This window comes from Nannobrachium achirus (genome assembly GCF_963921795.1).
Source record: "Nannobrachium achirus genome assembly, chromosome: 15".
NCBI classification, from domain to species: domain Eukaryota; kingdom Metazoa; phylum Chordata; class Actinopteri; order Myctophiformes; family Myctophidae; genus Nannobrachium; species Nannobrachium achirus.
Genome location: NC_137822.1, coordinates 60,252,842 through 60,268,538, shown reverse-complemented (window position 1 = coordinate 60,268,538; position 15,697 = coordinate 60,252,842). Strand labels below are relative to the sequence as shown.

The 15,697-nt window shown below is 40.7% G+C and overlaps 1 protein-coding gene across 1 annotated transcript in view; it reads right to left on the bottom strand.

The window, feature by feature from the left end:
* Positions 1-15,697, bottom strand: part of LOC308299988 (uncharacterized protein) — a gene marked incomplete at its 3' end in the record, with an annotated part of 67,053 nt that overhangs the window by 17,795 nt on the left and 33,561 nt on the right. Inside the window, exon 5 of the mRNA XM_080743754.1 lies at positions 413-601. Coding sequence (XP_080599880.1) covers positions 413-601 — 189 coding nt within the window. The remainder of the gene's footprint in view (positions 1-412; positions 602-15,697) is intronic.

Genomic DNA, 15,697 nt, shown 5'->3' with positions numbered 1-15,697 from the left:
GGTTTTTCCCCAGTGTGGACACGCTGGTGTGTCTTCAGGTCAGATGGTTTAATGAAACTCTTGTCACAATGTTTACACTGGAAAGGTTTTTCTCCAGTATGGACATACTGGTGTCTCTTCAGGGAACGTGACTCTCTGAAACTCTTGTTACAATGTTTACAATTGAAAGGTTTTTCCCCAGTGTGGACACGCTGGTGTGTCTTCAGGTTTGTTGACGAAGAGAAACTCTCATTACAATGTTTACACTGGAAAGGTTTTTCTCCTGTGTGGAAACATTGGTGTATCTTCAGGTCAGATGGCCAATGGAATTTCTTGTCACAGTGTTCACATTGATTCTGTTCTTTTGGTTGATGATTCAGGAAGTCTATGTAAGCCATGAGTTCTTCAGGTTGCTTATATCGATGATGATGACCAGTGTCTCCTCGTTTCTGGCTGGTTGTTGAGCTGGTGGTTTTCTCACAGGCTGCTGGGTTGATGTGTCCATTCCTCTGCATTTGGCAGTAGAGGTCGTTGTGTTTATGGAGGAAGACCTGAGATGTGAGGGTGTATGGACTCTCAGAACAGGAGAAGACCTTGGTCTGAGAAGGCTGGGACGTCACTCCTGAGAGAGAGAGAGACAGAGAGGGAAGGGAGGGGAGGGGAGGGGGGGTTAAAATGGTGCGTACAGATAGAGATTGAAAAGATTCCATCATCAAAGAAGTCCCTGATTTAGGAGCCATACAGCTTCCCTGTTGATCTCTCTCTCTCTCTCTCTCTCTCTCTCTCTCTCTCTCTCTCTCTCTCTGGAGAACCACCCATGTTCAATATTGACCTATGTTATTAACTCATACAGTGCCTATCCCGAACTAGTTCGGCTTTATATATATATATATTAATGAAAAATAAATAAAATCCCATATTAAACTAGAAAATATTGTTCCTTCGAAACAATTGTGGGCTTGCTTCAAGCCAGAAAACAATGGCTATAAATGTACAAAATGTCAAGATCGCAGGCAGTGCTCTCTTTGACGTTACTGACGTCAAAGATTGGTCCATTTTGTTCCAAAAATGTGTTGTGCAAAAGTTGACCCGCTGGTGGCGCTATAACAGGCCAAAGTAAGAAGGGTGGTATCTGCTCCTTGACCTATTGGGAATGTGCTTGCAAGATTTCACGCACATTGCAGGCTGTGTTCATGATTTGAGGTGTTTTTGGCTTTGGCCACTTTATCGCTGCTTGCAGCTATATTTATTATTTTTTATTTGTTTGTGTGTGTGCACTTCATAGGCATATTACATAAAGGTCCTTAGATTGGGTGTAGAATGTTTCATGCAAATTGCTAAAAAAATCCTAACGGGTCTAAGCGTTTCACAAACTGCTCAAAATGATATAGCGCCCCCCTTTGGCCAATTGGAGCAAGATTGGTTTTAGTGATATTTGGACTAACACTACATCTTTGCCAAATGCCATGAACATGTTACTTTGCAGGTATGATTTAGAGGCAGAAGAATAATTTGCATAAAACTGCAATATTCATTGAATTATTTAAAAAAGCATGTTTCAATTTTAAAGTTGTACCATGTAACTTTTTTTATAAAACAAATCTTAAAATTGTCCTAACTGTTAAATCGCTAAAGTTTTAGAACACCCACTCCGTTATTTTCAGCTTCTGAAGCCTTCTCTTTATATGTTTTCTTCTTAGCAGTGACAGGGGCGGGATTTCGCGCCAAAATGACGTAATCTGCATCATCTGTATACGTTGTGTATACGTTGCCCAATCACATCGCCGATCATGCACACATGGTACACTACCGGCCAATCACAGCTTATCTGCTCTGGTCTCCAGGAAGCGCCTCCGCTTGGCTACAGTGTTTACCATGGTGAAGGATTTTAACCTCTTAATCCACAAATCCTGGCCAGAAAATTACGTTCTACCATGCGTTCTACCCCTCCACGGATTACTATCGGTCGCGGTGGTTCGCGGCGGTGGTCCGCGACGACTCCGGCCGAAAAACGGACGAAAAAAGCAATAGCGCTACTGACCACTAGTTGAGCAACTTACACAGTATAGCTTTAAAGAAATCCGATCTGACAGATCTTTAGATATCGGTCCAAAGTTCATGTAAAAAAAGTTGTGTGGACGTGACGCGTAAAATCCAGAATAAAAGCGGGTTTAAGCGTTTTACAAACTGCTCAAAATGGCGGAAAATCTAAGGGCGGAACTTACTTAACAAAGACACAGATGTCTTCCGCTTGAGTCAAAGCACGCGTGTAAGCAAGTTGCATGTCTTCAAACGAAACGAGGCATGACTTATGCCCGTTTAAAGTTTGAATTTTCAAACGCTTCTTATAGCGCCCCCCTTTGGCCGATTGGAATAAAATTGGTTTCAGTGATACTTTGACTAACCATCTACATCTTTGCCAAATGCCATGAACGTGTAACTTTGCATGTATGATTTAGAGACAGAAGAATAATTTGCATAAAACCGCAATATCTATTGAATTATTAAAAAAATACATTTCACTTTAAAAGAAATCCGACCAGACAGTTTGACCGTATTGGTCCAAAGTTCATGTGAAAAAAGTTTTGTGCGCGTTATGCAAAAATCCCTGGAGGAGATAGATTTTTACTGTTTTTCATATAATTCAAAATTCTGGGGGATCTAAAGGTCAGAGGTTAAAGTCAGAGCGTAACATTTGTTCGGCATGAGGAGACGCATACGTGTATACAGGTTTAATGGCTGTACTTAAAACAGAGCATGATCTATAACTGTTCAAAGTTTGCACTTTCAAAGGCTTCCTACAGCGCCACCATTTGGCCGATTGGAATAAAATTGGTTTCAGTGATACTTTGACTAACCCTCTACATCTTTGCCAAATGCCGTGAACGTGTAACTTTGCATGTATGATTTAGAGGCTGAATAATAATTTGCATAAAACCGCAATATTGATTGAATTATTAAAAAAATATATTTCACTTTAAAAGAAATCCGACCGGACAGTCTGACCGTATTGGTCCAAAGTTCATGTGAAAAAAGTTTCGTGCGCGTTATGCAAAAATCCCAGGAGGAGATAGATTTTTACTGTTTTTCATATCATTCCGAATTGTGGGAGACCTAAAGGTCAGAGGTCAAAAGTTAGAGGGTAAAAGTTGTTCGGCATGAGGAGACGCATAAGTGTATACAGGTTTCATGGCTGTATGTATAACACAGCATGAGCTATACCTGTTCAAAGATCGCACTTTCGAAGGCTTCCTACAGCGCCACCATTTGGCCGATTGCTATAGAAAATAATAGCACACTTCGCCACTGTAAACTGAACACATTGTTTTTATTTTCATTTTCTCACTAAGTATGTAGGAGTAGAAAGGAACCGAAGTTTTTGATACTTGCACTAGTATATAAACTAGAAAAATATTGTTCCTTCGAAACAATTGTGGGCTCGCTTCAAGCCAGAAAACAATGGCTATAAAAGTACAAAATGTCAAGATCGCAGGCAGTGCTCTCTTTGACGTTACTGACGTCAAAGATTGGTCCATTTTGTTCCAAAAATGTGTTGTGCAAAAGTTGACCCGCTGGTGGCGCTATAACAGGCCAATGTAAGAAGGGTGGTATCTGTTCCTTGACCTATTGGGAATGTGCTTGCAAGATTTCACGCACATTGCAGGCTGTGTTCATGATTTGAGGTGTTTTTGGCTTTGGCCACTTTATCGCTGCTTGCAGCTATATTCATTTTTTTGTGTGTGTGTGTGTGCACTTCATAGGCATATTAGATAAAGGTCCTTAGATTGTGTAGAATGTTTCATGCAAATTGCAAAAAAAAATCCTAACGGGTTTAAGCGTTTCACAAACTGCTCAAAATGATATAGCGCCCCCCTTTGGCCAATTGGGGTAAGATTGGTTTTAGTGATATTTGGACTAACACTCTACATCTTTGCCAAATGCCATGAACATGTTACTTCGCATGTATGATTTAGAGGCAGAAGAATAATTTGCATAAAACTGCAATATTCATTGAATTTATTTAAAAAAGCATGTTTCAATTTTAAAGAAATCCGATCTGACAGATCTTTAGATATCGGTCCAAAGTTCACGTAAAAAAAGTTTTGTGCACGTGGAGCGTGAATTCCAGAATAAAAGCGGGTTTACGCGTTTTACAAACTGCTCAAAATGGCGGAAAATCGAAGGGCGGAGCTTACTTAACAACGACACAGATGTCTTCCGCTTGAGTCAAAGCACGCGTGTAACAAGTTGCATGTCTTCAAACGAAACGAGCCATGACTTATGCCCGTTTGAAGTTTGAATTTTCAAACGCTTCGTATAGCGCCCCCCTTTGGCCGATTGGAATAAAATTGGTTTCAGTGATACTTTGACTAACCCTCCACATCTTTGCCAAATGCCATGAACGTGTAACTTTGCATGTATGATTTAGAGGCCGAAGAATAATTTGCAAAAAACCGCAATATTGATTGAATTATTAAAAAATTATATTTCACTTTAAAAAAAATCTGGTTGATCAATCTGACCGTATTGGTCCAAAGTTCATGTGAAAAAAGTTTTGTGCACTTGACGCGAACATCCCAGGAGGAGATAGATTTTTACTGTTTTTCATATAATTCCAAATTGTGGGAGACCTAAAGGTCAGAGGTCAAAAGTTAGAGGGTAAAAGTTGTTCGGCATGAGGAGACGCATACGTGTATACAGGTTTCATGGCTGTACCTAAAACACAGCATGAGCTATACCTGTTCAAAGTTCGCACTTTCGAAGGCTTCCTACAGCGCCACCATTTGGCCGATTGCTGTATAAAATAATAGCACACGTCGCCACTGTAGGCTGAACACATTGATGTTTTTATTTTCATTTTCTCACTAAGTATGTAGTAGTAGAAAGGTGCCAAAGTATTGAGGAGAACTTACTAAATAAACAAATAAATAATGACAATATCTAAAGTGTGTTCGCCTGTTACAGGCGAGCCCACAATAATGACAATATCTAAAGTGTGCTCGCCTTACAGGCGAGCCCACAATAACCTCCTGTCACAAATGCCCAATTTCCAAGAAGTAAACTAATGTCAGATTAACATACACTAGGGCTTTCACATCTAGTATTTTTTACAGATCGACTAGTTGATGCCACTGGTAGTTGACTAGTCCACTAGTCCTTAAGCTATTATTTAATAATAAAGACGGCTTTTCACTGCAGCTGAGCAGCAAAATTACCATGACAACGTATACTCACACAAACCCACGTGTGTGCACGTTGCAGCAACACAGCATTTCACAATTGCCACATCCATTGTAGCTGCTATGGTAATGATATTAAAGGAATTGGACATATTTACTAACCAAGCTGGTATCTGCTGTATCTCTCGTTAAACAAAGTACAAAATAATCCATTTGCAGGGTCGGCTAGGCAGCCTAGCCTAGGCTATCAGGCTAGCTCAAAACAATCCACCGTCTTTTAAATACTTCTAATCATCTGTCCAGAACCGGGATGTCCTCTGCTTGCTTTAATCGCGCTACCTTGTTAAACTGTTAAACAACTATTCTAATCTGTAGTAGGCTATAGTCCAGTCTTGTTGTGGACAACGATGCGCCTGACATGCTGCAATGTGCACTGGCACTTTCACTTTCAGTTTGGGTGAACTTTGCGTGAACCCTGAGATTTGAGATTAACCCTTAAACCCATGGAGCTGCTCTCTAGATGTAGCCTAGATGGCTGGATAATAATATTCTGTTTATAATGATTGCAATATGTTAAAAAGAAAACTATAACTATAATCGTTTTTTTATCATTATTATTATTGTTTTTATTTTTAAGATTTTTCGTGTAGTGTTTGGTTGGGGTGCATATCTGCACACACAACAGGCAGAACTGCGCCACCCCCCCCTCAGGCCAATTTTATACTGCAGCTGAAAATGCTCTGAGAGCCATTCAAAAATGAGAGAGGCTCTCTATTCAGGAGTGGTAATTTAGCCTCAAACCTTTTGAAAAACGTTTTTTGGGACATAAACAATATGACATAAATACTTTTTAAATGCATGGTGTATATCACCTTTAAGGACAATTTTCCCCACACAAGTAGGTCATGTGTTTAACACTGACTAACCTCCACAGGTCTCCTCGCAATGATCACTGTCATCAGTGAATTCAGTGTCAGATTCAAGTTTAACTTCAACTTCAGCACAGTGTGAAGAGATGTGTTCAACATCGACTTCACTTTTCGCTGCTAGTAATGTCAACATTGACTCATCAGGCTCCTCTGGTCTTTCAAGTAGCTCCTTCTGTTCTTCTTTAATGTGTGGGGGCACAATCAGGATATCTAGGAGCATAAAAACAACATGACAGTCAACTCTGGATTCCTGAGAGTAAATACCATTTTCCATCCTCCATGTTCCGTAATCCGTGCACAAAATGAGAGAGAGGCCGAGCTGGAAAAGTGGCATTTAACATGTGTCAGACATGTGCCGTTCCAAAATGGCATATGCTGTTCCCAAAATGGCATATGCCATTCCGAAAAGTGGCATTTTGCTTGTGCCTGGCATGTGCCGTTCCGAAATGGCATAAGCCGTTTCCAAAGCGGTATATGCCGTTCTGAAAAGTGGCATCAAAAAGTGGCATTTGGCATGTGACGATTCCAAAATGGCATATACCGTTCTGAAAAGTGGCTTTTGGCATGTGCCGTTTACCAAATAGCATATGCCATTTCCAAAGAGCATGTTAGCCACTCAAAAAATGCAATATGGTCACCATTTAAAAAAAGTAAATTTGGGGTCCCAATGACTTTATAGAAAATAAAAAATCTGCTTTAAGTAGCATGTGAGGAGTCAAACTAGGGTTTTTTTCATGATTCTGAATCCAATGCAAGCATTTGTATTGCACGAAAAAATTCCTTGTGCTAAAACGGCCCCCACAAAACTATGGTTTAGTGATGAGTCATCACTTTCCACAGTTTTGTGGGAGCCGTTTTTAGCCCAAGGAATGCTTTTCGTGCAAAACAAATGCTTGCAATGGATTCAGAATCATGAAAAAAAAAAAAAAAAAGTTTGACCCCTCACATTCTACATAAAGCAGTTTTTCTTTCTGTTAAGTCAATGGGACCCCAACCTTTTTTGAAAGATGGTGGCAATAATGCATTTTGAGTGGCAAAACAAAACAATAAATGACATCCAACTGTGCTTTAGTGTAAAGCACAGTTGAAAATAGCAGATCTAGAAGCTCACAATGCGTCACAGTGCGGCACGTTATGAGCTTCTATATAGCTATTTTCAGCATGCAACCAAGTGCAAAATCACTAAATCAGCCATTACAACACCCATTAAGGCCCACCAAAATACATTTTAGTCCACTAAATCAGTGGTTAACGTTTTGGGCTTCAGCACCCCCTTTTCCTGATTTCTGAATCCAAGTATCCCCTTTAAAGGAGTAGTTCACCCCCAAAATGATTTTTTTCTATTGATTACTCACAACAGACTTGAGTTCAGTAATATTTTTTTGTATTTGTTGCATTTCCAATAAATCGGGGTACATTTATTGTAATCAAATTTTATTCTTAGGAATGCGACAAAAACCTAATAACATTTTGATCGAAATATACTGACATCTCAAAAAAATCACTTTTCATGTCAATGTTGTTTTCTATTCAGTAACATTTGCTAGTCAGAATTCTTACTTAACTTGGTTTAAAGACCCACTCTGGCCAAATCATGTTTTTTGAGTATTTAATATGTTTTTGGAGCTTTTCTATGAAAATCTTAGTGGTATTTGTCACTTAGCATTGCTATAGTATAAAGCATCCAATTGCAATTCATTGGCCCGCCCCTATGACAGCAGGTTTGACACATAGACTGTACACACAGTTCCGTTTGTGATGTCATCCAGGCCCAGCCAGGGACAGGCCAATCACGTCGTCTTCAAGGAGCTTAGTCCCCTCCCATCTCACATGTTTATGCATGCACAAAGTCAGCCTCTGATTGGGAAACATACCAGGAAAAGATCAGGATTAGGATCAGATTTGGACAGAACACAATTAAATGTTTTCTATCCCTGCGTACATCAAAAAATTATATCAAAACTAGGTTACAATATTTACATTGCAATTCATAATAACTTAGAAACTCTAATGATAATAAACATATAGCAGACATTAAAAAGTAGGCTATAGGCCTATTCAAAATGTTGAGCCCTGATAAGACATAATTAGTCTAATATTGCAATTGGGGGTTGATAACAGGGATGGGGCATATTAGGTGTGACATACTGTAGTGGAATATTAATAGATCCTGGCATTCTAAATGAGGGGTAAAGTTTAGGATCCCATAAGTTCATTTAGGAACATTTTCAGGGTGTGGACGATTCGTAGCATATAGTTTTATTGATCAGATTTTTTTTTCTGATAATTAAAGGAGGTGTGGAGTGGGTCTTTAGAGCTTTACAGCAGCATGTTCACGTACTGTACATTTGTCAAGTTTTATCAGTAAAATCAATGTTTCCATTTCTATCAATTTCCATCTCTCAAGTACCCCCTGTAGTGCCTCTGCATACCCTTAGGGGTACACGTAACCCCATTTGAGAAACACTGGACTAAATCAACTGTAGATTTAGTCAGGACTACTAATAAAGGATGTTTTAATTCAAAATACTATGACTAAACCTAAATAAAAATGCTGCTTAAAGGAGGACTTCACCACTTTTCAACCTGTCTTCATATAATAGGTCCTCAGTCACTAATGTTCATGATAAAATAGCACAATCTTTTTCTACTCAGTCTGGGTCTGATAGAAGAGCTGTAGGCTCTCCTATGGGTCAAATCCAATCAATCAATGGGGAATCCAAGCTAATCGAAACTGCAGGCTTTCTATTCCTGAAAAGTTGCAATTCTTTCCCCAAAAATATTGTTTTAAAAAGTCAAACAATGTCACTGGTGGATTTTATGAACAGTGAGGACCCATTATATGAAGACAGGTTGAAAAGTGGTGAAGTCCTCCTTTAAACAGATCACCAATACTGCCTCCTAAACCCTGTGGTCCCACAGGAAACCAGTATCTTTGAATTATATTTTAGTTATTATTTTAACTCCACCATGTATGGGCACAGATATCTACCCTTTGGGTACCTCATTGGCTAAGGGCCCTGCCTTTGTACTGTCGGGGAGAACTTGATAGATAAATAAATAATGATGCTGGCCTGAAATAATAATTTCAGGCGAGCCCACAAATGAAGCTTTAGCGTTAGTTTATGCAGGACATGTGAGTCAAGTCGCTGCTCAGCTGTAGTCAGATGTCAGTCAGCTCTGTTCTCATACCTCATTAACATATCTGCTGTCATTATGTCACATGACGTATGTCACATCATACTCCAATCAAAGCTCAATCAGTAGGGAAGGCTCCTTTAAATATGGTTTGCTTCTCTACCAATGCTTGGTTTCCGAAGCCTCGGAATCATTTGCTGCTTGCTGCCTCCTCCACCCCAGCCTCTACCTTTGCACGATCAGTCTGGCTAAGCTCAATACTTGTGATTGTCTGATTAAGTTACATGTCAATGTGGTTAAGCTCAAATACTGTAATTTTGACTAAGTTACACGTCAATGTTTGCCTTTATTCTGCTATTGTATCCCTATGGGGGGTATTGATTACGTTCCCTGATTTTGCTTAGCATGCTCAGAAAAGCTTGCACAAAATTACAGGGAGCATCTCCTATCGCGGAGCCCTTCGCCAAGATTAACTGTATTCCATTTATGCAATAAATGGTTAAATCTGCTTATTGTGTATTCTATTTTGCAATAAATGGTTAAATGACTTGACGTGAATGTTCCTGACTAAATTAATATAAACCCATATTATCTTACTCTGTGTAGACTAGTAAAATGAATTTGAAAGCAGCATGCAGCATGCCTATGATATGAACTTGTCAAGGACTTCCTAATTAAATACATAATATAAGGAAAGTAACTTTAGCAAAATGTTTGATATAGCCCTATGCCCTATTAGTTATACAAATGAACCACATGGACCTTTTTATGCCCACATATGGAATTCCCTGATGTCATCAATATTAAGCCCATATCTAATAGGACTTCATATGGAAATTCCCATACATGGAGGCCAAATCGGCCACATACCACATTAACAGAATCCATATATGGCCAAGACAGATGGCCAAGACAGCCCATATCTGTGTGGCTGGTTCTACAGACAGAGATCTCCATGTATGGGCATAAGAGGGTATTTGTCAGATGTCATAGACATCATAGGACTTTCACATGTTTGGGCTCTCACAGCATATCACCATATACTAGGGGTGTAACGATACATTTTAATAGCGATTCGATACATATCACGATACATGGTTGACGATACGATACATGGACGATATTGGTTCATTAATGGCGTTACGATACGATTCGATTCAATGATTTAAAATCGATATAGTAACTATTTAGCAAAGACATTAAATCTGTGTGAAAGGTGTGGATAGTGCAGGTTTTTAAGGGAAACATGTATTATTATGGATATAAATAAGTAAAAAGCCAAATACATGGACATTGTATATTGATAAACCTGCACCTTGACATGAACCCAGAGATTACACACATTTATCGATAGACCAGTGTAGCTATATGGAAAGGAAAAGTAATTAAACCCCTCCTTTAAATTCTTTCTTCTTAAAAATGCTAAATACAATGCCCAAGTAGGTAGTATCGATACAATCGATTCTTTGTACTGCCGATTCGATACGATACAAAATAAAACGATACGATTCGATTTTAGCTGTTTTCATTTCCATTTACTTCGATTTTTTAAGTTAAAAACGATATTTCGATACAGTTACTATATCGTTACACCCCTACCATATACAGTACATGCATCTCCATATATGGGTAACTGGTCCGATATACATCACTGTATATTGGCCAGATGGCCAAGAATTGTCGCGACCTCGCCCTTTAGGGAGAGGTGGTAGCTTAACCACTTGAACCCCATAGGTAACCAGAGTCCCTCAGGGCTCAATACTAGTATTGATTGCTATAAAACCCAGGGTTACAAAAGTAACCTCAAATTATCTGTTTTTTTATGGGGAAAGCTTCAGCTGAAAATAGTAGATCGACAAGCTCACAATGCGACGCATTGCGTCACGTTGTGAGCTTGTCGATCTGCTATTTTCAGTGGAAGCTTTTCTCATGAAACCGATGCTGGGATTTAAAGTTGTACTATGTAACTTTTTTTATAAAACAAATCTTAAAATTCTCCTAACTATTAAATCACAAAAGTTTTAGAAGATCCGCGCCGTGAATTTCAGCCTGTAAAGCCTTCTCTATATGTAAACTGAGATCCTTGCCGTGGACCGGATCTCGCGCGAAAATTGCGTCATCATACTACCGGCCAATCACAGCGAGGGTTATACAACTGCCGGCCAATCACAGCGCATCTTGAAGTGGGGTCGCTATGGCAGCCATATTTGTTGTCGCCCGTTTGTACCATCCCTTCTCTAGGTAATTTCGCCTACCAGGCAGGGTGAAGGAGTCCGTATCTCTGGAATTACTGAACGCACAGGAACAAGGGACCCCTTAAAAGATAGATCTCAGCGAGGTGGAGGCAGACGCGGGGGTCTGAAGGTACGAAAAACGGACGAAAGACGCGGACGCGACCGCGGTTTGCTATAGGGCTAATGACCACTAGTTGGGCAACTTACACAGTATGGCTTTAAGTGGTTGATAAAGCCGCAAAATTAACACTAATCGTACTATAAACCCCAAACATGCATGCTTACTCAGTTATTCGTTATGTGAAAGTCCTATTACGTCTATGACATCTGACATCATACATACAATCCCTTTTATGCCCATATATGGAGATCTGTCTGTAGAACCAGCCACACACATATATGGGCTGTCGTGGCCATCTGTCTTGGCCATATATGGATTCTGTTAGTGTGGTATGTGCCCGATGTGGCCTCCATATATGGGCATTCCCATATGAAGTCCTGTTAGATATGGGCTTAATATTGATGACATCAGGGATCTCCATATACAGTATGGGTATAAAAGGGATTCTGTTAGTGTGGTTCCCCTGACATCACAGTGATTTCAGAATGGCAAACCCTTAGTAAAAAAACGCACACGGACGGACAGAGACATGATGTGCCGTTTCTCATTCTAAACTGCACCATTACCCTTGTAACACTACACTTTTTAAACTATTACAATTATTAGACTATTACACCAGTTGTGCTTTTAACTTCTCTCTGGTGGAACGCTAATTTAGTGCTGTCAAGTGCACGCAACAATCACATCACGTGCACACGCACATGCACACGAATAAATGTTATTGCGAATGCAAATAAGTAAACATGTTTGACTAGTTTTAGTTTAGTTTTTAAATTAATCAATCACAAATGACCAATAAAATGCAACATAGGCAGAATCAACACTCACTTCAGTGACGCATAACTAGGAATGAGCCTCCAGGACAGGGCTTGTAGGTAGGTGTTGTGCTGCCTCCGCCAAACTTAATGGCTAGGCACTGAAGCTGTATATATGTCATAGTATATTAGAGAAACAGCACATTCGAGACGCGGAGCACTCGTGGTGCGGCACGGGGCGGAGCAAGCGGTCGCCACAACAACGTACTCCAGGCGGTGCGCCGCTCTATTGTCCACGACACTGCGAGCGGCTACCGAAGCCCCCCTGTATCCACGAAGCCCAAACGAGTTACGAGGCCCCCCTGGGTCCACGAAGCCCCAAGCGGCGCGAAGGCCAGCGGACCTTCGGGCCAGGGCCGCGCGGCCGGCGGAGCGCCGCGCGAGTTACGAAGCCGTGGTGAATGCAATCGTTACGGCCTGGGCAAGCGCACGTTAAACGCCCTGTCCAAGTGACTACAATGGAGCTAATGGCTAGGCTAGGCTAGGCTAGGCTAGTAAATAAAGAGTAAACACTTCCGGTCTGCGGCGAGTTCAAAGCGTGACGTAACTCTCTTATATACACTCTGGTGAATGGCAGAGCAGTGGCTGACGTCGCCATCTGGTGGTGATTAGTGTGTGGTGAACGTCAAAACGAGTGCTCCTTGACAACTTTTACTGGTTTCTTGAACATACTGTAACATATATACACCAGTCACTGATTGGGTGAGTGGGCACAGGTGTGGAGTTTTGAGTGAGAGCAGGTGTGGAGTTTTGAGTGGGAGCAGGTGAGGGGTGGAGCCAAGTCCAGGGAATAGGTCAGGGAGGGGGTTGGTGACTTGTAGGACTTTCTACAGGAGTTGTAGGCTTCTATAGCCTAATGCCTCATTCAGACAGTCAGACCTTTAACAAATGTCTACAAATGGAACCAAATCATTTGGTTCCATTTGTACACTCTTATGTGTTATGGAGAGCCTTGAAAATGAGTCTGAGACCCATGCACTCTCCTAGTGGCCTCCTAATGTGTCATAGTAAATTAGTATCATGCATATTCTGAAGAAAACCTGGAGACTTGACATTCAGTAATTGAGTACCTGAGATCTTAAAGGGATATTCCACTTTCAAAAAACTTTTGGTAATTTTATTGTCTAATCAGGCTTTTATGAACACCCTGGACAGTTTTTAATTTGCTTGATTCAATATTTAGATATTTGATGTAAATGTTACCAGGCCCTCCAGGCCCAGGGCCTCTCCCCACACACACCCATTGTAACTTCAAACTTCATTTTAACCATGATAGATTCATTAAAAACACCCATTATTTTTCTGGTGACTCATATTACCCTCCTAATACGTGAGCAGGCTGTGTTTTTTTCAATAACCTTTTTCATTTATTTTTAATAATTATTATTGGTATTTCATTTTTTCCATTTCCCCAAATAATTATAAAAAATAAATGAAAACAGTTATGGACGGCCTGCTCACATATTAGGAGGGTATTATGAGTCACCAGAAAAAATAATGGGTGTTTTTAATGAATCTATCAGGGTTAAAATGAAGTTTGAAGTTACAATGGGTGTGTATGTGGAGAGAAGCCCTTCCACTGTTTCCCTGTTGAACGTGGAATATCCCTTTAAGTCCATATTTTAACATTTTGAATATAGATATATATTTCTTTCTTTACCAGACTGTAAACCACAAATTATGTTTTGAATCTGTTAAGTAAAACGGACAAGGTACACGCCACTTCAGCGATGGCATATGCCACTTCGGCACGCATGCCACTCCGGCAATGGCATGCACCACTCTGGGACTCCCACTCCACGGCACGCGCCACTTCGGCAACAGCATATGCCACTTTGGCAACAGCATATGCCACTCCCGCAACGGCATATGCCACTCCGGCGACGGCATATGCCACTCCGCAACGGCACGCGCCACTTCGGCAACAGCATATGCCACTTTGGCAACAGCATATGCCACTTCGGCAACAGCACATGCCACTTTGACAACAGCACATGCCACTTTGGCAAAGGCACATGCCACTTTGTAAACGGCACATGCCACTTTGGTAATGGCATACGGCACCTGCCACTTTGACAACGGCACATGCCACTTTGGCAAAGGCACATGTCACTTCGGCAACAGCATATGCCACTTCGGCCACTTCGGCAACAGCATATGCCACTTCGGCAACAGCATATGCCACTTTGGCAACAGCATATGCCACTTCGGCAACAGCATATGCCACTTTGGCAACAGCATATGCCACTTCGGCAACAGCACGCGCCACTTCGGCAACAGCATATGCCACTTTGGCAACAGCATATGCCACTTTGGCAACAGCATATGCCACTTTGGCAACAGCATATGCCACTTTGGCAACAGCATATGCCACTTTGGCAACAGGCACATGCCTGACACATGTCAAATGCCACTTTTCCAGCTCGCCCTTTATGCAAAATGAGGCATCATCTACTTAAAGGAGTAGTTCACCCCCAAAATGACTTTTTTTCTATTGATTACTCACCCCATGGAGACTTGAGTTCAATAACATTTTTAGTGTTTCGTCTCATTCCTAATGACAATGATGCAGAGTCCACTATGGGCATCCTAGGGGTGCAGTAGTGTGTGTGTGTGTTTGTGTGGGTTTGAAAGAGTGAGTGGAACTGTATTGATTCTTATGATGAAACTCATTTGTATTATAAATGTACTATGAATGCTGTAATGTAATGTATTCTTGTGTTTGCTGGACTCTTGGAAGAGTAGCCGATGGCTAAAAGAGATCCAAATAAAAATCAATCAATCAATGATTTGATTACAATAGATGTACACCCATTGATTCCGGATGGGGATCCGAATGCATTTGTGTCCCCATCTGGAAATCAGTGGGGGTAAATTTACTATAATCAAGATGTTGTCTTAGGAATGCGACAAATACAAAGAAATATGAACGCAAGTCCCCATGGTGTGAGTAGTCAATAGAAAAGTCGTTTTGGGGTGAACTACTGCTTTAAGGTGCACTGCCAGCGAAATATGAAATATCTTTCTAGCACTTGAATCGTGTCATATTGGTCGCTGGGTGTTGTGATGGCAAAAAAACGTCTTCATTTGCGTGATCACCTAATCACCTGTCCATGCCGTCTTTACTACACATACAATGCATGAAAACAGTTGAGTATTCCAATAAGGTTTTAATACAGCCTGAAAATAAGAAAGCTTCAGCAAGACTAAAATATATAGATCATTTCTTACAAATTTAATGTGCAAAAGCTGAAGTGATGGAGAAGCGAACATTGCCTCAGTTGCCATTTTTCAGTTAGAG